The 24,607-nt window shown below is 39.3% G+C and overlaps 1 protein-coding gene across 1 annotated transcript in view; it reads left to right on the top strand.

Annotated features, from left to right (window-relative positions):
• Sh3rf1 (SH3 domain containing ring finger 1) overlaps window positions 1-24,607 on the top strand; it is a 162,592-nt gene that overhangs the window by 119,090 nt on the left and 18,895 nt on the right. Inside the window, exons 6-10 of the mRNA XM_078030969.1 lie at window positions 3,640-3,750; window positions 18,396-18,583; window positions 20,188-20,358; window positions 22,769-23,028; window positions 23,995-24,356. Of these exons, the coding sequence (XP_077887095.1) occupies window positions 3,640-3,750; window positions 18,396-18,583; window positions 20,188-20,358; window positions 22,769-23,028; window positions 23,995-24,356 (1,092 nt within the window). The remainder of the gene's footprint in view (window positions 1-3,639; window positions 3,751-18,395; window positions 18,584-20,187; window positions 20,359-22,768; window positions 23,029-23,994; window positions 24,357-24,607) is intronic.

Raw genomic sequence — 24,607 nt, 5'->3', positions numbered from 1 at the left:
AAGATGAGAACTTACAAGATGGGCCAAATAATATCAGTTTCACCAAACAGTCGCTCAGTTTTACAAAACCTTCTCATAGTGCTACTTTGGAAGATACTGTCAGCTTAAATTTGATCTCTCCTCAAATTTAAGGTGCTCTTGTTGAAACATAACATTTGCCGCTCCTTACATCTGTATAACTCACCTTGATATTTAGACTTCCCGGTCAGAGATGTAGAGAAAGGATGGAAAGAAACGTTTAATTTAAATTAGAAATAGGCCTGTGGGTTATTTATTTATTTTATCCTCTACTGGGAATGGAACCCAGGGCCTCACACATGCTACACATGCACTGTACCACTGAACTATAAGCCTTTTAAAATTGTATTCTGAGACAAGGTCTCTCCAAGTTGCTCAGGCTGACCTTGAATTTGCAGTTCTCCTGCCTCAGCCTCCTGAGTAGCTGGGATTATAGTGATGCACCCTGAGCAAAGGTGCTTTGCATTTTTTAAAAAGCTCATGATTCATCAATACTTGACTGTCTTAAAAATTAGTCATATAGCTAGGTGTGGTGGTACATGCCTATAATCCCAACTACTTGAGAGTCTGAGGCAGGAAGATTGTAAATTTGAGGAGGCAAGTCTCAACTAAGTTAGTGAAACCGTGTCTCAAAATAAAAAAGGACTGGGGATGTAGCTCAGTGGTAGAGTGCTTCTGGCTTCAGTCTCCACTATTGTGGGGAGGGAAGGAAGAAGCTGCACATAATTATTATGTTAATAAAAACACAGTTGACTGCAAACTTTCATTCATTCATTTGGTAAATGCTTATTGGGAACCTTATTATTGTACTCATCTAGGCAATGTGAACGTCAAAATACATAAGATATAGGACTTCCCTACCTTAGGCCTTAATTCTGGAGTATAAAATGAGCCTGACTGTGCACCTGCCTACATTCCAGTACTACTAGCTTTATCCAATTAGGTAATGGCTATATTTCCTTCAACTTAAAGGTCAAAAAGCTTAGTCCCAGGTAAAGCCTGCCACATGCAGGAGAAATTTCTTTCTAGTCTTGGATCAGTTTTTAAGATTCATGCAGATTTGACATTTACTTCACATTACAGCTTTGGGTTTTTAAAAATACATATAAATACAAGAGTACTTCCCCTTAAAGAAAAGAAATATATAATAGTCCTGGTCCTTAAGAAGTTTACAGTTTAATAAGTTCCTGTATTGGATCACAGAATAAAAACTTACCGCATGAGTTTTGTGTTCCTTGCCGGTTTTATTGAAAATCCTTTTCCCTTATCATTTATTTAACACTGCTTCTGTAGATTCATACTGTGTGTTGGGAGTTATATGCATCCATTTCTTGAGTGAGATGGTGCTGTTTTGACTTTTTAAAAAATGATTAGGTTGCACGACTTTTGATCTTCTTAGGGAAAGTAGGGCGCATACACACACACAAACATGAGTGCAGTGAAGGCAGAGGTCTTTTTTGTTTTTTGATTACATCCCATAGGGCAGACATTCCATGAGCACACAATATTCAAATGAATGAATCAGTTGAAAAATGAATAGAGGATGGAACCGTGTGATTTTAGTCATGTAACTAATCATCCCTATGTGAAAAACAAACATGGACTGAGGATCAGAGTGTGGAGTACTAAGTGAGGTGGACCTGGAAAGATTCAAAATGGAAGGTTTTTTTAAATAAGGTTCTGCAGGAAAAGGCAGTCAAGACAGGCATTCACTAATAGGAAGTTGACCCTGCATTTCCATCTTGGGATCCAGCAACATTTGCACAATGAGGTTTTCTTGACATGAAAGACAAGCTTCTGCTAAGAATGGTGACAGCAGTGAATGAGAAGAGCCTCGAGAGAATGGGCAGTCATTTGGGGGAGTAGAAGAAAAATCAAAAGAGAAAGATAAATAGAGACTTTACCCCTTCTGCAGAGAGCTCAGCAGCCAGGTGTGAGCACATCTGCTCTTGCCACACCCAAGCTGGGAGTGAAGACTGTAAAAGTAGAGCTATTTTGTTGTTTGGGTTTGAATAGCTTAGGAAACAAGGCTCTTTCTGTGTTCCATTAAAACACTTTCCCCTTAGCCACCCCACACTCCTCCCTGCTGCAGTTCTGTTCTCAGTGGTAGCGTGTTGCCTCAGGGAGGAGTTATTTCTAGAAGAGGATGGGAAGTGTTTGAAGTGCTTCCCAGTTTCTCCCGCCCAGGTTTACAGAAAACCCCACTTATCTTGGGCACTGTGTACATTGGAGGGAACCACAGTCCACAATAAAGCATTGAGTATGTGTAGCATATGTAACATGCTCCCTCCTAAGTGTGGAGATTATGGGAAATGGTCCATGGGAGGCTCTGAAACAGGGCTCAACTTTTCCTCTGCCCAGCAAAGGGCCACTGTGCAGGTTTCAGTAAGGCCCATTGCTGAGTCTGCCTTTGGCTATCCGCCTGGTTTCTGTCTTCCTTTCCTTACTCAGGCCCACCTTTACCTTCAGTTTTCTTTTACTCTTATATATTATTTATTTAGGAGTGAACCCAGAGGTGCTTTACTGCTGAAGTACATCCTCAGCCCTTTTTATTTTTTTTTTTAATTTTGAGACAGGATCTCAACTAAGTTGCTCAGGGCCTTAGCTAAGTTGCTGAGGCTGGCCTGGAACATGCCATCACTGTATCTGGCTGGGATTACATTTTTATTATAAACCAAGCTTTCCCCCTGCCTTCTCCTCTCATCCCAGTATGGGAGATCGAACCCAGGGTCTCATGCATCCCAGGCACGTGTTCTACTACTGAGCTCCATCGCCAGCATTTTTGAACCTAGCATTTTTGATGTATCATTGTTTCTTTGGAGAAACAAGGTTCCAGTGAACTACATTGCTTCTATACATGGTAGAGGAAAAAACAGTCTATTTCTTCAGGAACCCACCCAACTCCCTAATTTTTACAGCATCACACAGCACCATTGCATTCTGAGTTGGCCCTGCTCTGCAACATGAGTGAAATTGATCAAGTAATTGAACACAGGCAATGAAATGACCCGAATAACTCAATTTCTTTCTAGTAAATTAATCTTGGGGCAGTATCCTAGACAAGACACCTTTGAAAACAACTAATTTGGCTTGACATTGTTCCTTTAAAGGTTTTATAAATAATTGCCTGCTGTAGGCCTGTCTAGGCAGCTGCATTTTAATTAAGCATCCCAACTGACTAGAAGTCATGAAAAATGATCTTGAAGATAACAAAATATTTAAGAATTTTTACCTAGATTCCCAACAATGGAGAGACAGGTGAGTGATCAGCCACAACTCACCTTAGCTGGTTCTTCAACAGAATTGTTAGCTTAGTGGAGCACCAGATGTCTGACCATCTGAAAGGGCAGTGTGACCCATGGTAGCAGGCAAAAATGAGGCAGCAAGTTGTTGTGAAACTAACAATAGCTCAGCTCTGTGCATTCAAGCTTGGTTTATGTTGTAGTGTCCAGCTTTTGTCACATGCCTCTGCAGTATCCAGTAAAATGCCTCCTATAAATTAGGTAATCAGTTGGGTTGAATATACTGAAAAGAATTCTGCCTTCCCAAAATAACAAAAAGTACAGATTTTTAAAAATGGGACCTCCTTCTTTTTAATAACTTGTGTTTTTTTCTTGGCAGGTTCACATAAGTACCACCGGGTTAATTGTGACCCCACCCCCAAGCAGCCCAGTGACAACTGGCCCCTCATTCACTTTCCCGTCAGATGTCCCCTACCCAGCTGCCCTTGGAGTGAGTATAGCTTCAATCTTTATTTTTTCTTTTTAGTATTTAGTCATGTGGATCTGGCACACTCTACTTCCTGTCACCTGCAGTTTATGCTGATACTTGCTGGGTGGGATGGATCCCTATCTTTAATCTTAATAACCTTAATCTTAATAGCCTTAGCTAATCTTACCAAAAAAAAAAAAAAAAAAAAAAATAGAGAGTCTCTTGCTTGGAACCTGAACATTGTTTTAACAGTGAGGATCATTGGCCTGAAGCTATTGGAAGAACTCTGAAAAACACATTTAATTTTATTACAGTTCAACCTGGTTTTCTGAAGTCGTGGCCTTTATTTCCCTAGAGTTTCTAGATCTTACTTATTTCTTTTAAAGACCCATTTATAGAAATACTTGAGGAGATAGATCCCAGAGGCTAAAGGGTTAGCTTTGAGTCACACGATACATTGATACCAACTCTGCATTTAGGATTCATCCTTCAGTTTCTCATCTAGTGTAGCAATAGCTACCTAAACATATTGACTGTCCTAGAAGGCTCCCTTAGGTTGTGTTGATTTCCTTCTGAAAACCATCCTACAGGTAGAATAATCAGTAATTGCTTAAAAACATCTGAATGGGAGAAATTCATAGGGAGAATTAGAATAGCCGAGGGAGATGGATTCAGAGCAAAGGATCACTGGAGACGGAATTCAAAGGAACAAGCAAATGCAAAGACCTTAGGCAGTAGAGAGAATCAGTAGTCCCTGCTTCCTAAGGTTGTAGGCAGTTGAATTTCAAGAAACTGGCAACAGTGAGACACCTCTTGTCCGGGCACATACCTTGGCTTGTACATTCAGACTATTTGTTCCAGCATTGGGTTGAATAAAGACAAAAACATCAGATTGCCACACTTCTGGACCATGGCATCGCCCAGTCCCGCCCCACACCTGTGATTTGTGATGATGTGCTTAGAGAATCGATGTGGCCTGAAGATGGAGACATGGACCTGGGATGGAACAGACTTGGTTTGAAGTTCAGCTTAGCCCCTTATTTGTTACATGGGAAAGTTACTCGGCCTCTTTATGCCTCAGTGTCCCTACTTGTAAACTGAGATTGATAGTGTGTATGTCACAGAACGAGATCATAGAGAGGGCTGGCTATTACAGGTCTAGCCCTCCACTGAGGACTGTTGCAAGGTGGGTTTGTGACATGTGCCACTGGTTTACCCTGAGAATGCTTTGGAGGGCCTGCCTCACTTTGTTATGGTTTCCCCTGCTCTCTGTGGTGGTGAGGGTTCTCAGCAGCTGGTTTGCCTTTAGGGTGTGGATTTTATATATCTTGTAAAGATTATGTTTTTCTCTGCTAGACAGCTTAGAGTCAAATCTGTAGCCCTGTCCAGAAAGGCTTTCACAACCTGTCAGTTAAAATGTTGACTCCTTCTGGTTTTATCGCCCTCAGTTTACATTTGCTTAATTTTTCTTATCTAATATTTATTTTTCCCTGATATAGTTTATAAAGAGTTAAAAAAACTGATTTTGAAACAAGTACAAATAGAGTTATTACCTACCTTTTGAAAACTTTTTATAGAATTAAATATATTCTTATATTTAAATGGAGTTAATAATGTCCCATTAGAAGTTAAATTTTAATTTTTTTTAATGTTCCCTGGATGGTTATCAACTTCCTTGATAGTGTAATTGTTTGGTGAAGGAGGCTGTGCCTTGATTCATCTGGGGAGAAGATGAATTTCAGTTAACATTTATTAAATGTGGTTTCCATGAGAATCTATTAGCCCCGGATGTTTGACTGGAGCCAAATTTCATAAGCATCCTGCCCTCTAATCTCCTGGGGAGACTCTCCCCTTCCTTTCCCACCCCCAGTACACACATATAACTAGTTGGTATTTCCATTTTAAGATGACCACTTTTCCTGGAAAATTCTAACTTGATTTCTTAAGGTAAAGGGGGGAAAAAAAAAAAGACTTTTTCATCTTAGAAAAATTAATTAGTGGAAAAGACCTAAGGCTGGCTGAGTTTCAGCCCTTGTGAGCTGAAAATTTTACAGCATGGTAAATGGTCAGTTCCTTTTAGCTGGGGGCCTCGTCTAGAGCAAATCAATAGGACAGGTCACAAGAGAACACGAATATATAAAAATTAATTTATATTCAACCATGTTATCCTAGGATTATATAAGAAAGCCTTCATGCTAAGCAAGAGAAAGATTTATTAAACAGTATGTCTAGTGTGCCAATTCCATTTAATGAAAAACTAATTATAAACAGACTTGTCTGTCATCCCTGGAGATGTCTCGATCTCAGAGTCCCTGGTAGGCCGGCAGAAATGTTTCCGATTTAATATGTTACGTTTAAGTGGGAAAATCTCAGCAGCCTGTGCCCTCTGCGTCTTACATTAATTGTGGCAAGCATTCTATTTAAAATCTGAAATAATTTCTGAAGACTTTTGAGTACTATCGCAGCAATAGTATACAGCTCAGTAGAAAAGAAACCAGACTTCTCATGGTATGACTTATATGTAATGAATGTCACCACTAGAATAGGAAATGAAGATTATTTCCAGCGTTTTTTCATAAATTGAGACTTTTTAATATTTTATACAGAATGACGTTAGGAGCATATGTCCCATACATTTCACATGCAACGGTTAAAATGTTAAATGTCTAACATTATGAGCAACGCTGGTATTCCAACTGTTGTGCTGAGACATCAAACCATTAAGAGTAGTGAGGTTTTTTTGACTGATTTTGTGGGATGGGGAGGGTGGAGATCTTAGCCTTGCATCTTCTGTGCACTAGCAGAAGAACATTTGGAACAAGTAATAAACAATCCCTGATCCCCAGTGCCGGTTGAGAGCTAGAGGCACAGTGAGTGTTCTCGTTCATGAAGCACTCAGGGAGGATCTCTTACCTTCTGGCTGCAGAGCCAAGTGCCAGCAATACAGAGAAGTGTGAGACAGTCTCTGACTTTACAGTTTCATGAATCATGACAGTAGCTTCCATTTGTTGAGCTTCTGCTATACTCTGGGGTATGAATGGCAACTTATGTAAATCCTTTAAAATTCTTTTCTGATATATACAACACCAAGATATACCCTGACATCATCACAAAAGCATGGAACACAACCCACTCCAGTTCAGTCCCCAGCACCTGCCCCCGACTCTGCCAATCCCTGTGCAAGCCATATACAGTTTACTTTTTAAAAATAGTGTCAAATTAGTGTCCTGTAGATAGACCTGATGCCAGAACCCACTATTCCACATCTATGCATGCACATAGAAAAGTTCAGTTAGGTTTATTCCACTATTCTTCCTCTTTCCCTTCCCTTCTTCCTCCCCATCAGTCCCCTTCATCTGTTCTCCTGATCTTTCCTTCAGTTTTATGGAATTCCTCTCCCTTTTTCCCCCTTTCTCTCCCTACCCCATCATTTTGGATTAACTTCCCCATATCAGAAAACATTCAACCTTTGACTTTTGGGGGCTGGCTTATTTCACTTAGCTTCATACTCTCCAGTTCCATCCCTCTAATTATTACCTCTGTCTTGCAGATTGGTATATTAAGGCATAAAGGCCTTCCATAATTTACATAATTAACCGGCTGGAAATATCTCTTCTTTCTTATAGATTAAATGTGGAATAATAAATTACAGTTTATGCAGGCAGATGGTAGTGCTGCTGAAATTGGAAGCACTGTTGACTTGAAGGAAGCATCTTCATGTAGTAGCTTGAACCATTCCCTCATCGACCACTGAACATGTGTCTTGAGTTCAGTACCCAGAAAGACGGGTTAGAGATGTTGATATGTATGGTTGAAAGTGGGTTGATTGGAAATTAGATGTTTAAAGAGAAATGATGGGATTGAAGATGTTAAATGGTATTTGCCCAAGAGACCCATTTTTTTGTACCTTGGGAAGTTTATGAAGAAGATTCATACATAAAAAGACAGTTGGAAAGGAAATGATCCTTTTATGGTCAGTTGAGCTTGTGCCTGAAACTCCAGCACAGAGCACTTTACTGGTAAACTGGCTTACAGCCCTTGGCCCAGGCTTGATACCTACTGAACGGTTTCCCTTATCCTTAGCCAAATCCAGATCTAACCGCTTTCTGGGCTGATTGCATGAAAGGGCAAGAGGATGCCAGAAATAAAGGGCTTCACACCCACGTACTTGAACTTTTCACTCCCAATGTCAACTAGCAAATGAGGCCTGTCAGTGTGTTGGAATACTGCCCTCAGAGAGAAGATGCCCCATTCTGTAGCTGCTCATTCTAGCAAAGGCGGGAAGTCAGAGACTGGCCTATGAGTCTGGACCAGGGTTGGAATCTGTCTTCTTTTCTGACAGCAAAACCCATGTTGCTTCTACAAAGCAAAGCTGTCTTTTTCAAAAGTCAGGGTTCAGGAGAACAGACCCTGGAAATGGAAGAAGATGGCTATTAATTTCACATTAGCAAGCCTCTGCAAACAAAATGTGACCTGACCTGTGTTCTTAGCAGGTCTGTAGGAGTTTGCTTGTTTGTTTTGTTTTTGTCTGGTAGGGGAGAGTGCTTGGGCTGGACCAGACTGTGAGTTAATAGGCAGGTCTCCAGGTCCACTCCTGGTGAATGAAAGGCTATGGTTTTCTGTGTAGAAATTTCCAGTCTTGCAGGCTATCAAACTGCCTGAAGCACAGTACATAGCAGATTACCTTTTGAACTTCCACATCACCAGAATATTTCAGTTTAGGTTGTTTATAAAGCAACCCACAGAACTTCCTTGTGTGTCCCAGCCCTGGACTTGGCCGAGCCCTATCATTTTACCAACCCACAGGGCCAAGCAGCATCTAGGAATCTGATTTTAATCAGTCTTTCTCTCTTGATCTTATGCACACTTACTCAGTATTGTGTGAGTGTGGGGTGGGGGAATCTGTCCAATTTTATTCAGAACATCTATGCTTGACTATGCTTCAACCACAAAAAGAGAGAACTGTATATTCTCTTAGGTACAATCTCCAGGATCTCTCAGAATATCCTCATTTATGCCATATCTCAGTGCCTGACTCATTCTTTGCAAGTGTAATGTACATGAAGCATTTGTTTACTGTATTTTGTAGCAATAAGATGTGACTTTTCTTTACACGTGGTTATAATGTGACATATATTTATATAAGGCTCATAGATTTTTTTGGCTTTTTTTTTCTTAAAGCCTATTTAATGTAGCCTCCTTAAGATACAACAGATAAAATTAATTTCCTTGTTGAACACACGCCATTTGTCTTCTACCTTTCCACAGCCACGCTGTTTTGAGACTGGGCTTGGAAATCAGGGGGGTTTTTTCCTACAGTTTCTCACTATATAACTCTATGTATAGTGCAGATTTGTTAGCCCACCCTCCAAGCCACTGATGTATTACTATCTTTCGGTCACTCAGCTGCTTTTTTGCTGAGTATTTTCACCAGGATTATCTTTATTATTTAAAAAAAAAATTTATTTATTCAAATCAGTTATACACGACAGCATAATGCTCTTCAATTCATAGTACACAAACGGAGCACAATTTTTATTTCTCTGGTTATACCCAAAGTAGGGTCATACTATTCTTGCAATCATACATGTACCTAGAGTAATATGTCCATCTCATTCCACCATCTTTCCTGCCCGCATGCCCCCGCCCCTTTGCCCTATCCAAAGTTCCTCCGCTCATCCAATGCCCCTGCCCTCGTTATGCATTAGCATCCACTTATCAGAAAACATTCAGCCTTTGTTTTTGGGGGATTGGCTTATTTCGCTTAGCATGATATTCTCTAACTCCATCCATTTAGCTGCAAGTGGCATAATTTTATTCTCTGTTAATGTTGAGTAATATTCCATTTTATATCTGTACCACAGTTTCTTTATCCATTCATCTATTGAAGGGCATCTAGGCTGATTCCACAGTTTGGCTATTTTGAATTGTGCTGCTGTGAACATTGATGTGGCAGTGTCACAGTAGTATGTTGTTTTTAAGTCCTTTGGATATAGGCCAAAGAGTGGGATAGCTGGGTCAAATGGTGGTTCCATTCCAAGTTTTCTAAGGAATCTCCATACTACTTTTCAGATTGGCTGCATGAATTTGCAGTCCCACCAGCAATGTGTAAGTGTGCCTTTTCCCCCACATCCTTGCCAGCATTTATTGTTGTTTGTATTCTTTGTTAACTGCCATTCTGACTGGAGTGAGATGAAATCTTAGTTTTGATTTGCATTTCTCTAACTACTAGAGATGTTGAACATTTATATATATATATATATATATATATATATATATATATATATATATATTTGTTAATCAATTATATGTCTATTCAGCTCCTTGGCCCATTTATTGATTGGGTTGTTTTTTGTTTGTTTGGTAGTTTGTTGTTTTGTTTTGTTTTGTTTTTGGTGTTAAGTTTTTTGAGTTCTTTATATATCTTGGAGATTAGTGTTCTATCTGACATGCATGTGGAAAAAGTTTGCTCCCAAAATGTAGGCTCTCTGTTCACCTCATTGTTTCTTTTGCTGAGAAGAAGCTTTTTAGTTTGAATCCATCCCATTTATTGGTTCTTTCTTTAAAATATTAATTGCAGGTGGATACAATACCTTTATTTTATATATTTATATGTAGTGCTGAGGATCGAACCCAGGGCCTCACACGTGCTGGAAAAGCGCTCTACTGCTGAGCCACACACAATCCCAGCTCCCCCATTTATTGATTCTTGATTTTATTTCTTGTGCTTTAGGAGTCTTGTTAAGGAAGTCAACGCTTAATCCAACATGATGAAGATTTGGGCCTGTTTTTCCTTCTATTAGGTGTAGGGTCTCTGGTCTAGGTCCTTGATCCATTTTGAGTTGATTTTTGTGCATGGTGAGAGATAGGGGTTTAGTTTCATTTTGCTGCATATGGACTTCCAGTTGTCCCAACACCATTTGTTGAAGAGGATCCAATGTATGTTTTTGGCGCCTTTGTCTAGTATGAGATAACTATATTTATGTGGATTTGTTTCTGGATCTTCTGTTCTGTGCCATTATTCTTCATATCTGTTTTGGTGCTGTTTTTGTTAATATACCTTTGTAGTATAGTTTAAGCTCTGGTATTATGAGGCCTCCTGCTTCACTTTTCTTGCTGAGGATTGCTTTGGCTATTCTTGGTCTCTTATTTTTCCAGATGAATTTCATGATTGCTGTTTTCTGTATCTATAATGAATGACATTGGGATTTTCATTGGAATCACATTGTATCTGTATAGTACTTTGGGTAGTATGGCCATTTTGACAATGTTAATTTTGCCTATCCAAGAGCATGAGAGCTCTTTCCATCTTCTAAGGTCTTCTTCAATATCTTTCTTTAGTGTTCTGTAGTTTTCATTATAGAGGTCTTTCACCTCTTTTGTTAAGTTGATTCCCTAGTATTTTATTATTTTTCAAGCTATTGTGAGTGGGATAGTTTTCCTAATTTCCCTTTCAGTGAATTTATCATTGATGTATAGAAATGCATTTGATTTATGGGTATTGATTTTATACTCTGCTACTTTGCTGAATTCATTTATTAATTCTAGAAGTTTTCTGGTAGAGTTTTTTGGATCCTCTAAGCATAGAATCATATCATCAGCAAATAATGATAGTTTGGGTTTTTCTTTTCTCTTCATATTCCTTTAATTTCTTTTTTCTATCTAATTGTTCTGGCTAAAGTTTCAAGGACAATGTTGAATAGAAGTGGTGAAAGAGGGCATCCTTCTCTTGTTCCAGTTTTTAGTGGGGAGTGCTTCCAGTTTTTCTCCATTTAGAATGATGTTGGTCTTGGGTTTAGCAGAGAAAGCTTTTACAATGTTGTGATATGTTCCTACAATCCCTAGTTTTTCTAGTGTGAATATGAAAGGGTACTGTAGAGAGAGAGAATTTTTTTTAATATTTATTTTTTAGCTATCGGCAGATACAACATCTTTGTTTTGTATGTGGTGCTGAGGATCGAACCTGCACTGCACGCATGCCAGGCGAGAGCGCTACCGCTTGAGCCACATCCCCAGCCCTGAAAGGGTACTGTAATTTGTCAAATGCTTTCTCTGCATCAATTGATATAATCCTATGATTCTTATCTTTAAGTCTATTGATATGATGAATTACGTTTACTGATTTCCGTATGTTGAACCAACCTTGCATCCCTGGGATGAACCACACTTGATCATGGTGCTCTCTTTTTTAACATATTTTTGTATGCAGTTTGCCAGAATTCTATTGAGAATTTTTGCATCAACGTTCATCAGGGACATTGGTCTGAAATTTTCTTTCCTTGATGTGTCTCTGTCTGGTTTTGGTATCAGGATGATACTAGCCTCATAGAATGAGTTTAGAAGGGTTCCTGCCTTTTCTATGTCATGGAATAATTTGAGGAGTATTGGTATTAGTTCTTCTTTGTAGGTCTTGTAGAACTTGGCTGAGAATCCATCTGGTCCCAGGCTTTTCTTGGTTGGTAGGCTTTTGATGGCATCTTGAAATTGATCTGTTTAAATTGTGTATGTCCTCCTGGTTCAGTTCGGGTAGATCATATGCCTCTACAAATTTGTTGGTGTCTTTGAGGTTTTCTAGTTTACTGGAGTATAAATTTTCAAATTAGCTTCTAATTCTCTTCTGTATTTCAATAATATCTGTTGTAATAATTCCTTTCTCATCATGAATGTTAGTAATTTTAGTTTTCACTCTCCTTCTTTTCATTAGGGTGGCTAAGGGTTTGTCAATTTTATTTAGTTTCTCAAAGAACCAGCTTTTTGTTTTGTCAATTTTTTGAATTGTTTCTTTTGTTTCAATTTCACTGATTTCAGCCCTGATTTCAATTATTTCCTGTCTCCTTCTTTTGGTGTTGGTTTGTTCCTTTTCTAGAGCTTTGATATGTAATGTCAGGTTATTTATTTGTGGACTTTTTCTTCTTGAAATGAATGAACTTAATGCAATGCACTTTCCTCTTAGCCCTGCCTTCATAATGTCCCAGAGATTTTGATAAGTTTTATCAGTTCTCATTTACCTCTAAGAATTTCTTTATCTCCTCCCTGATGTATTCTGTTTTCCATGCGTCATTCAGTAGCATATTTAAATATTATTGGAGTGGCTTAGATTTTTTTATTTTATCCTTGATTTATAATTTCATTCCATTATGGTCTAATAGAATGCAGGGTAGCATCTCTATTTTTTTGTATTTGCTGAGACTTGCTTTGTGGCATAACATGTGGTCTGTTTTGGAGAAGAACCCATGTGTTGCTGATAAAAAAGTATATTTGCTCTTTGATGGGTGGAATATTCTATATACATCTGTTAAGTCTAAATTATTGATTGTTTTATTGAGTTCTATAGTTTCTTTGTTTAGTTTTTGTTTGAAAGACTGTCCAGTGGTGACAGGTGTGTTAAAGGCACCCAGCATTATTGTGTTATGGCCTGTTTGATTCTTAAAGTTGAGAAGAGCTTGTTTGACATACATAGCTGTCCTGTTGTTTAGGACATAGATCTTGATGATTGTTATGTCCTGTTGATATATGATTCCCTTGAGTAGTATGAAATGCCTTTCTTTATCCTTTTTAGCTGACTTTGGTTTAAAGTCCACTTTATCTGATATGAGGATGGAAACCCCTGCTTATTTACATGGTCTATGTAAGTGATATGTTATTTTCCCATCCTTTTTTAAAAAAAATTTTTTATTGTTGGTTGTTCAAAACATTACATAGTTCTTGACATATCATATTTCACATTTTGATTCAAGTGGGTTATGAACTCCCATTTTTACCCCATATACAGATTGCAGAATCACATCGGTTGCACATCCACTGATTTACATATTGCTATACTAGTGTTTGTTGTATTCTGCTGCCTTTCCTATCCTCTACTATCCCTCCTCCCCTCCCCCCTCCCATCTTCTCTGTCTACCCCATCTACTGTAATTCATTTCTCTCTCTTGTTTTTTTTTTCTTTTTCCCTTTCCCCTCACTTCCTCTTGTATGTAATTTTGAATAACAATGAGGGTCTCCTTCCATTTCCATGCAATTTCCCTTCTCTCTCCCTTTCCCTCCCACCTCTCGTCCCTGTTTAATGTTAATCTTCTTCTCATGCTCTTCCTCCCTACTCTGTTCTTAATTACTCTCCTTATATCAAAGAAGACATTTGGCATTTGTTTTTTAGGGATTGGCTAGTTTCACTTAGCATAATCTTCTCTAATGCCATCCATTTCCCTGAAAATTCCACGATTTTGTCATTTTTTAATGCAGAGTAATACTCCATTGTGTATAAATGCCACTTTTTTTAATCCATTCGTCTATTGAAGGGCATCTAGGTTGGTTCCACAGTCTTGCTATTGTGAATTGTGCTGCTATGAACATCGATGTAGCAGTGTCCCTGTAGTACGCTCTTTTTAGGTCTTTAGGGAATAGACTGAGAAGGGGAATAGCTGGGTCAAATGGTGGTTCCATTCTCAGCTTTCCAAGAAATCTCCATACTGCTTTCCAAATTGGCCGCACCAATTTGCAGTCCCACCAGCAATGTACAAGTGTACCCTTTTCTCCACATCCTCGCCAGCACTTGTTGTTGTTTGACTTCATAATGGTTGCCAATCTTACTGGAGTGAGATGGTATCTTAGGGTGGTTTTGATTTGCATTTCTCTGACTGCTAGAGATGGTGAGCATTTTTTCATGTACTTGTTGATTGATTGTATGGCCTCCTCTGAGAAGTGTCTGTTCATGTCCTTGGCCCATTTGTTGATTGGGTTATTTGTTATCTTATTGTCTAATTTTTTTACTTCTTTGTATACTCTGGATATTAGGGCTCTATCTGAAGTGTGAGGAGTAAAGATTTGTTCCCAGGATGTAGGCTCCCTATTTACCTCTCTTATTGTTTCTTTTGCTGAGAAAAAACTTTTTAGTTTGAGTAAGTCCCATTTGTTGATTCTAGTTATTAACTCTTGTGCTATGGGTGTCCTATTGAGGAATTTGGAGCCTGACCCCACAGTATGTAGATCATAGCCAACTTTTTCTACTATCAGATGCTGTGTCTCTGATTTGATATCAAGCTCCTTGATCCATTTTGAGTTAACTTTTGTGCATGGTGAGAGAAAGGGATTCAGTTTCATTTTGTTGCATATGGATTTCCAGTTTTCCCAGCACCATTTGTTGAAGATGCTATCCTTCCTCCATTGCATGCTCTGTATATCAGCGACAAATCTTCTGAAATGGAAATGAGGACAACCGCTCCATTCACAATATCCTCAAAAAAAATAAAATACTTGGGAATCAACCTAACAAAAGAGGTGAAAGACTTATACAATGAAAACTACAGAACCCTAAAGAGAGAAATAGAAGATCTTAGAAGATGGAAAAATATACCCTGTTCATGGATAGGCAGAACTAACATCATAAAAATGGCGATATTACCAAAAGTTCTCTATAGGTTTAATGCAATGCCAATCAAAATCCCAACGGCATTTCTTGTAGAAATAGATAAAGCAATCATGAAATTCATGTGGAAAAATAAAAGACCCAGAATATCAAAAACAACTCTAAGCAGGAAGTGTGAATCAGGCGGTATAGCGATAGCAGACTTCAAACTATACTACAGAGCAATAGTAACAAAAACAGCATGGTACTGGTACCAAAACAGGCGGGTGGACCAATGGTACAGAATAGAGGACACAGAAACCAATCCACAAAATTACAACTATCTTATATTTGATAAAAGGGCTATTTTCCCATCCTTTCACCTGGGATGTCTTTTCCTGTGAGATGAGTTTCTTGAAGGCAGCATATTGTTGGGTCTTTTTTTTTTCTAATCTTCCAGTCTATGCCTTTTAATTAATAAATTTAGGCCATTCACATTCAGGGTTATTATTGAAATATAGTTTGTATTCCCTGTCATTTTGGTTTATTTTTGGTTTTTAACTTGACTTGGTTTCTCCTTTGATTGGGCTTTCCTTTAGTGTAGTTCCTCCCTTAGTTGATTGTCATTGTTGTTTTTCATTTCCTCCTCCTGGAATATTTTGCTGAGGATGCTCTCTAGTGCAGTTTTTCTTGCTGTAAATTCTTTCAACTTTTGTTTATCATGAAAGGTTTTCAGTTCATATCAAATCTGAAGTCTTGTTTTGCTGGATATAAGATTCTTGGTTGGCACCCATTTTCTTTTGGAGCTTGGTATATGTTGTTCCAGGAATTCCTGTCCTTTAGGGTCTGGGCTAAAAAGTCTGCTGAGATCTGAATTGGTCTCCCCCATATGTAATCTGATTCTTCTCTCTTCTGGCCTTTAAAATTCTATCCTTATTCTGTATGCTAGTTATTTTTATTTTAATGTGCCTTGGTATAGATCTGTTGTAATTTTGTACATTTTATGTCCTGTAAATCTTTTGTATTTGATTTTCCAATACATTCTTTATTTTCTGATATTATTTCATTGAAAAGATTGTGCATTCCTTTGTTTTGAAACTCTGTGCCTTCCTCTATCCTGATAAATTTTAGATTTGATCTTTTGATGCTATCCCATAATTCTTAGATGTTCTATTCATGGTTTCCTACCATCGTCACTGTGTGGTCAACTTTATTTTATATTTGATTGTGTGTTTGTGTGTGTGTGTGTGTGTGTGTGTGTTTGTATATATGTGTATATATATACTAATTGATTTATGTATATACGTATATATATACATATACATAAATCAATTAGCATATATATACAAACACACACACACACACACACACACACACACACACTTGATTGTATATTTTGTCTTTATTGTCTGAGGTTCTGTCTTCCAAGTGATCTAGTCTGTTGTTGATGCTTTCTATTGAGTTTTTAAATTTGTTTTATTGTTTCCTTCATTTCATTGATTTCTGTTTGTTTTTTCAAAATCTCTTTCTTTCTTGAAGTAGTCTTTTGCTACCTGTATTTGCTCTCTTATCTCTTTGTTGGTGTGATCAATTTTTGCCTTTTTTTTGCTCTCTGAGGTCATTCTTTAATTCCCTGATCATTTTAATTATGCACATTCTGAACTCCTTCTCTGTCATTTCATCTACTGTGCTGTCAATGGATTCTATTGTTGTAGTATCTTGGTTTTTGTTTGGGGTGTTTTCCTCCCGTGTTTTTTCATGTTGTCTATGTGTCTTACTCTCTTGCAGTGCGAATCTGAGGTATTGCAGTTTCTACCTTATAATCTTGTAGTGTCCCTGCAGGTTAGGAATATATCACCTTTATGGGGGAGATCAATGTTTAGAGCACCCACAGCAACTAATATGCAGCCATAAATCAATTAGCTTCTATTTAGACAGTTACAGTTTTGCCCCTATAAACAGAAATGATGAGTACGATTATCTTCTAGCATATAGTCAGTAGGGTTTCATAAGAGTTTATAGTTTCTAGTGGTGCACAGAGAGAAGGAGGGAGTGGGATGTGATGTTTATGAGGTAGGATGTAAGAATATAGAGGTATTGGATTACAGAATGAGTGAAAGAGGATCATCAGCAGAAGTTGGCTGTTAGCAGGAGGGAAAAACAGAGAGGTAACCCCATGCAAGGCTCCCTGTTGCTTTTGCAACAGGATGGTGACTGGTAGTACACCTAGTAGAGATAATCTGGTACAACCGGGCCCATAGGGACCTTGGGGATGGTCTTCCAGGACCTGGTTGTTGTCCTTAGGTGGAACGACCACATCCCTAGTTAATAGAGGAAGTACATGTTGATGAGATTCAAATTTTTATTCCAAAAAAATAGAAACAGAATGACTTATGAGCTACGTTTAGAAATCACTAAATTTTTCTCATCAATATGCTGATGCATAGAAGCCATTTATGCTAGGTAGGTACATCTATTAGTCTCCTTATTTCTCTTCTGATTCAATTTTTACGATTATGGGCTTCAAAGATTGGGGGAGGGGGTGGTGGGTTTTCAGTCAGTGCTTGTTTTCCCAGGAGTTTCAATATGCAGACCCTAGAGAATCATCTGGAGTTTATAGATCAGAAAGTAACAATTGCTCCATTGATTTTCAAAAGACTTGGAGTCCTGTAGGCAGAACCCCATTAGGCTGTGCCCATAAAGGAACGAGCAGCTTTTCACTGGTGTACTTGTTAAAGATTACCAGCCTTGATAGTCCTAAATTTCAAAAGCTAGCAGAGTTGAGAAAAGAATAAGCCAAAGTAGCAACAATGGCCCAGTGACTGTGGCACGCTATTGTTTTGGCTTTTTGGAGACCAAGCATCAAAAGAAATTTTCTTTCAAAGGAATGATTTGAGCTATAATGCCGCTAAATTGTTTTGTGTTGTGTTTAAGTTTCAGGTTACAGAAACAATCACAAATTAATTCCTAGCAAACAGCATGACATAGCTGCCCCCTCCACAGGCATTTGAATTCTGGTCCCAGTTTGTACTTTAAAGTGCTATTAATCTTAAAATTACATGGCATCATTTCTTTATTTTTTCCCCCTTTTTCCTCTTTCCTCTTTCCAAGAGTGATTGCTTACCTGTTTGGTAAAAAAAAAAAGTTGCTGTGGCTTTAAGATGAATTTTTAAAGGGGGTCTCATAGGAGGCAGCCTGCTGGTTCTGCTCTGTATGGATTCCATTCGAATCTTGTATAGATTTCTGGTGCCTTTTCCGTCCCACCTTCCATAGCAGATGTTAATAAATATTTTGTTGTCCCCTCCTTTTCTTTTTTCTATACTAGACCATGAATCCTCCCCTTCCACCGCCCCCTCTCCTGGCTGCCACTGTCCTCGCCTCCACACCACCAGGCGCTACTGCTGCTGTTGCTGCTGCTGCTGCTGCCGCCGCTGCTGCTGGAATGGGACCCAGGCCTGTGGCAGGATCCACTGACCAGATTGCACATTTACGGCCTCAAACCCGCCCAAGTGTGTAAGTGAGGATGTCATTTATTACTGCTTAAGTATTCACTTAAAACTAAGCCTAAGCAGTAGAGGTAGAAACACACCTTTCTGATATGAGCTGCTGACAGGCTTATGGCCCACCAAGTAGTTGGTGTTCTGCAGACCTCTGCCTGGTCATGCATATAATTAGGAAACTGCTGAAACAGAATGAGCCTAACACATCAGCGTGCTAGGCAGCTCTCTTGCTGTGGAATGGCCTTTCACCGTTAGGGAAACATGCCGTTTTCTTCTTCTTTCTAATAGCAAACGTGTGGGGAACTGCCTTTTTTTTTTTTTCTATAACTCCTGTTTGAGCTTTTGGTCTTGATTTTCATTCCTTGCAGTAGGGCACTAAGAAACAGGAAGGTGTTCCACACAAATCAGATCTAGGCGGATGCTAACACATAATAAGAGGGAGTTGGGAAGAAGAGAAGTTCATTGGATTAGACAAAGGGGAATGAAGGGAAGGGAGGGAGGTTGGGAATAGGAAAGACAGTAGAATGAATTGGACATAACTTTCCTGTGTTCATATATGAATACACAACCAGTATAATTCCACATCATGTACAACCACAAGAATGGGAAGTTGGACTCCTATGTATAGTATGTCAAAATACACTCTACTGTCATATATAACTATAAAAGAACAAATAAAAAATATTTTAAAATATATGTTAAAAAAACAAATCAGATCTAGGTATAAAAAACTCTACATCCCAGCAATAATTATCCAGAAAAGTTTATTATTCTGTCCAGAGTTTATTAGTGGCAGAATGCAATAAGATTTTTACAAATCCTGATTGTTCACAGCACTAGTCAGAACTGTAGATTAGTTTGAGTATCTGTTTTCAGGTGTTGATAGGCAGAATCACTTTACATTGTGGCATTGTTTTGTACTCTCTATGACCTAGACCTTCTTTTCCTCTGAGTTTTTCAAATGCAATCTCCTTCCTGGCTGAGCATGTACAAACAGGTGCAGCCCAAGCCTCTAGGTTGAGCTTGTGTTTGGAAGGCAGCATATTGTGCTTCTCAATGGGATTTTATACCATATGCCCTCATTTGAGGCTACTTCCCAAGTCTATCAAGTGCCATTTGAAGTGCCCAGTTTTCCCAGTGGGAACCTAATCCATAGCAGCACATAAGGCACTCTTAGAAACAGCATTAAAGGGCTGGGGTTGTGGTTCAGTGGCAGAGGGCTTGCCTAGCATGTGTGAGGCACTGGGTTCAGTCCTCAGCACCATAAATAAATAAACAAACAAACAAACAAACAAACAAATAAATGTACATCAACAACTAAAAAATATTTTTTAAAAAAGAAACAGCATTAATTCTGTTACACCATACAAATACCATTTGATGGATACTTTTCCACCCTGGGAGGAGAAGATCTTGGCAAGGAAGGCCTGTAACTCCATTTAAAATGTAAACAGCAAAATCTCTTTCTAGGGAGACTTGCGAATGCTACTTATAGATTAAAAGTTTGTGCTTTCAGTAACATTTGTACAACATTCAAGATGTTGTAACAAACAAGAGTTTTGAGCACCTCGGTGTATGTCTGTTAGCCTGAGATCAGTTGTTTTCTTCCTATTCTAGGTATGTGGCTATCTACCCATACACTCCCCGGAAAGAGGATGAACTAGAACTGAGAAAAGGGGAGATGTTTTTAGTGTTTGAGCGTTGCCAGGATGGCTGGTTCAAAGGGACATCAATGCATACGAGCAAGATCGGGGTTTTCCCTGGCAATTACGTGGCACCCATCACAAGGTATGGTTTTGAGTAAATGGTTTACTAAGTTCTAAACAGAACAGCTTTGTTCTTTCCCAGGATTTCCAGCCTGTTCATATTTCTTCTCACATTATAATTGCCTGTTACATAGCCAACGTTTTTAAAATCCATATCTATATCTGCTAAAACCCCTTTTAATGCTAAGATCTTAGCTTACTTTTCACATGGATATGTGTGAAATTATAGGTTTCTACCATAAATATACTGGGTTGGAAGTTATTTAATTTATATGTTAGAAGACTCAACTGTACCCTTTTCAGTTGTTTTCCTACTAGAAAATAAAAGGAATAATGTTTGAAATAAGAGCTATGTTATTGATACTTTTCTGTTTATATAATGCCTACTATATATCAGGCATGCTGATTTCTAAACCCATTACATTTATCAACTCTTAGTCCTTAAACACGTCATTGGCGTAGTTACTGTTATCATCCCCCACTTAATAAGTGAGGAAATTGAGGCATAGAGAGATCAAATAACTTGTCTGAGATGACACTGAAGAAGGTCTCAAGCCCAAACCATGTGGATCTTTGTCCAGTCATTAACTGGGCAATTACCTGTGAATTCTTAGTCAGAAATAAAAATGCCTTAAATATGGTGTTGATCCATTTTAAATAAGAGCAGTTTTGTTCCCCAGGGGACATTTAGCAGTCAGTAACTGAACATAATTTTGAAGGGGATTTGGTCACAACAGAAGGTGTCGGGTGCTGATGGCATTTAGTGGGTAGAGCCCAGAGATGCTGTTCCATCCTATAGTGTGCAAGACAGCCCCCCACCCCACCCCACAGGAATAATCTGGCCCAAAGTATCATAGAAAATCCTATTACAGAATGATAGGCACTTTATATATGTAAAATTTTTCTCTATTTTATTTAAAGATAATTTACCTTCTGGTCACTGAAGAAACTATTCTCAGGAACTAAAGGAAATGACCAGTAATTAGTATCAACCTGGAAGGAGCCCCAGGTTCTGACCACTGGACTTTTAATAATAGTCTAGGTTTAACTATGTTAAATCATTCTTCAAATGTCCTGATTTTAAACAAACGACTTAATGAACTGACATGTTTGTCAGCTGTTAGCCTTGATTTATAGGTTGGCTAGCAGCCTAATCAAATGAAAATCACTATTGTTGCAGATGGTGACAGAATGTTAGCTAAAAATTTGACTTGCAAATTTTTAATCAATATAAACCTTCTATTCTGTATATGTTAAAATCGACATTCAGAATCCAGCCCATCCAGAAAATGGCAGATAAAACCTCCTTGGTGCAAAATAATAATAATAATAAATACGGGAACTACAACAAACAACAGTAAATAAGTGAAGTTGGTCAAGCTGAGATTCAAAAACAGATTATCATAAGTCTGTTTAACTCTGGAGCAATTCTTGCTTAGAGCAAGTGCTCTCTGAGTCATCATGATAAATAAGAAGGATGTTTGTGCTATTAAAATACCCTATCTATTAGAGAATTGCTCTAAACAGAATGGTCATTGTCTAAATGATTTTAGGAATATAAAAAAAATACATTATACAAAATCACTTTGTACTTACTGTAATTACATTCATAGGAAATAAATTTGTTCAGAGCTGGCCATACCCCCCAAAATGTGCAAATACTGAAGGAACAGAAAAGTCCCATTTTATACTCGTCCTACCTTCAAGGAACTTTCACTGCGTCATCAGCATTAACACGGGATTTATGTCTAAAAAAAGAATACACCACATTTTGTAATCAGGGGCGAAATTAAATTAAAGATACACTGTGTTGAATATAAAAACAGAACAAAGGAAGGAATCTCCATGAAACAGTGGAACCATAAGATCCTAAACTTGGACCCCAGGCAAGACTTCTGGAAATGATGGGATTTGTGCTGGGTCCTGAAACAAATGAGACTGAAATTGGTCAAGAGCAGCCAGAAAGGACATTCCCAGAATGTGTGCATACATGTGTGTGTGCGCGCGCGCACAGGCACTTGAGTGATGTGTCCGAGGCAAGCAGAGAGAAGGTCAGAAGCTGTGGAAAGGAGGCTATTTAAGGGAGCACACCTGGCTTGTCTGGTAGGTGAAAGCAGGAGAATCCAGGACGTTGGAAGTCAGTGGGATGCTTGGTTTGTGGTGTGGAAAACCGAACCCAGAGACTGTATATTCTTGAGCAGAGTGTGACGTGTTGGTCTCTGGTGACTCAGAACAATTTCAAGACCTTTCTCTGCCTCAGGGCCATCATTTCTTTAAATTTGCTCTTCTTAAAAACTTTATAAAAATAATTCCATTCATTTTTTTTTATAACCTTCTGTCTTTAAAGCCCTGAGTCATTTTTCTTGCATTTAATTGTTCTCTCTCTCATTTTGCTGATGGATTGGGCTTTCTTTCTGTTTCTGTCTTGGCAGGGCAGTGACAAATGCTTCCCAGACTAAAGTCCCTATGTCTACTGCGGGTCAGACTAGTCGAGGGGTGACCATGGTCAGTCCCTCCACTGCAGGAGGGCCTGTCCAGAAGCTCCAGGGAAACGGTGTGGCCGGGACACCCAGTGTCGTCCCCACGGCTGTGGTATCAGCAGCTCACATCCAGACAAGTCCTCAGACGAAGGTCCTGTTGCACATGACTGGGCAAATGACAGTCAACCAGGCCCGCAACGCAGTGAGGACAGGTAAGAGGAGAAGACCAGGGCACATCAGGGAAAGAATTTGCCTGTCTAATAGCAGATCATTTATGGCAGAGGTTGAGAAAATTGGGTATAATATTAAAATGATGTACAACAGTAGAATAAGCTGGGAATGGTGGCTCATGCCTGTAACCCCAGCTACTTTGGAGGCTGAGGCAGGAGGATCTCAACTTGGAGGTCAGCCAAAGCAACTTAGTGAAACCCTGTCCAAAGAGTAAAAGAAAATATGACTTCTGTAATCAAGATTGTAAGTCTCAGATCTCACTGTTCCTAGCTCTGTGACCACTGTATGATTCTTTGCCAACTGGTGTGTTGATCATTGTTGATGAACTAAGTTGTGAATCTATTTTAGACCCAGTAGAATCTTAAATAGCTTTCTTGGTTCTGTAGCATTGAAAACCTACTGAGAATCTTGGGTAACAATGGTGGGGTAAACCAAAGGCTTGTAAATTCTATCGGAAAAAGAAGAGAAATGGTTTGTTATGAGCCAGGCACGATGACACAGGACTGTCTATAATCCCATCTATTCAAGAGGCTGTGGTAAGAGGATCATAAGTTTAAGACCAGTCTGAGCAGAATAGCAAGACCCCCAACTCAAAAAAAGAAAAGAGGAATGGTTAATGGAAAAAGGACTTGAGGCTGATATTGTTCAACACTGTAGAGAACCATCAAAAACCTATTCTGTGTGGAAAGTTGTTCTCTTTAACTAAAGGGTTTGGGGTTATAGATGAACCTCTAGGTTCTCAACAGAATCCAGGGCTGATCTGGAAGGAAAATAGTGTCTAGAGATCCAGCCAAGATTTTAATTGCATTTAAACTACTATCCATCCATTCTTTATTGTAATAAGTAGCAGGAGCAACCTTTCATTGTGTGTGATGCAGCAAACTGACTCATGTTTCAATGAGTAGCATTTGGTAGGAAGTTGACTTTTTCCTCCTGTCGTCTACCAGTTGCAGCACATAACCAAGAACGCCCCACAGCAGCAGTGACGCCCATCCAGGTACAGAATGCCGCCTGCCTCGGGCCTGCATCTGTGGGGCTGCCCCACCATTCACTGGCCTCCCCGCAGCCTCTGCCTCCAATGGCAGGCTCCGCTGCCCACGCTGCTGCTGTCGGTATCAGTCGAGCCAGTGCCCCGCTGGCCTGTGCTGCGGCCACTTCGCTGACCTCCCCGAGCATCACCGCTGCCTCTCTGGAAGCCGAGCCCAGTGGCCGGACAGTGACCATTCTCCCTGGACTTCCCACGTCTCCGGACGGCTCTTCATCAGCTTGTGGGAGCGGTTCAGCAAGCAAACCAGACAAGGACAGCAAGGTAAGAGCGCACCCTTCTCTGCCGGCTCCGTGTCCCGGGGTGTCTCACTAATGCACATACTCTTTGTTTGAGTCCTTCTGGTGCTTACCACGGGTGAGTCACTGTCCCTGAGCCAGGAACACAGTGGGGAGGAAACAGAGCACCACCCTGTCGTGCACTCAGACTCCTGCCAGTTGCCCGGCCCTCTGTGGGCATTAGGGAGGCCACGGTGAATAAGACCGTGAGCCGTCTCTCGCAGCTTGGTCTCTGGG

Source organism: Ictidomys tridecemlineatus, chromosome 14, assembly GCF_052094955.1.
Source record: "Ictidomys tridecemlineatus isolate mIctTri1 chromosome 14, mIctTri1.hap1, whole genome shotgun sequence".
NCBI classification, from domain to species: domain Eukaryota; kingdom Metazoa; phylum Chordata; class Mammalia; order Rodentia; family Sciuridae; genus Ictidomys; species Ictidomys tridecemlineatus.
This window is presented reverse-complemented; position numbering and strand designations above follow the sequence as displayed.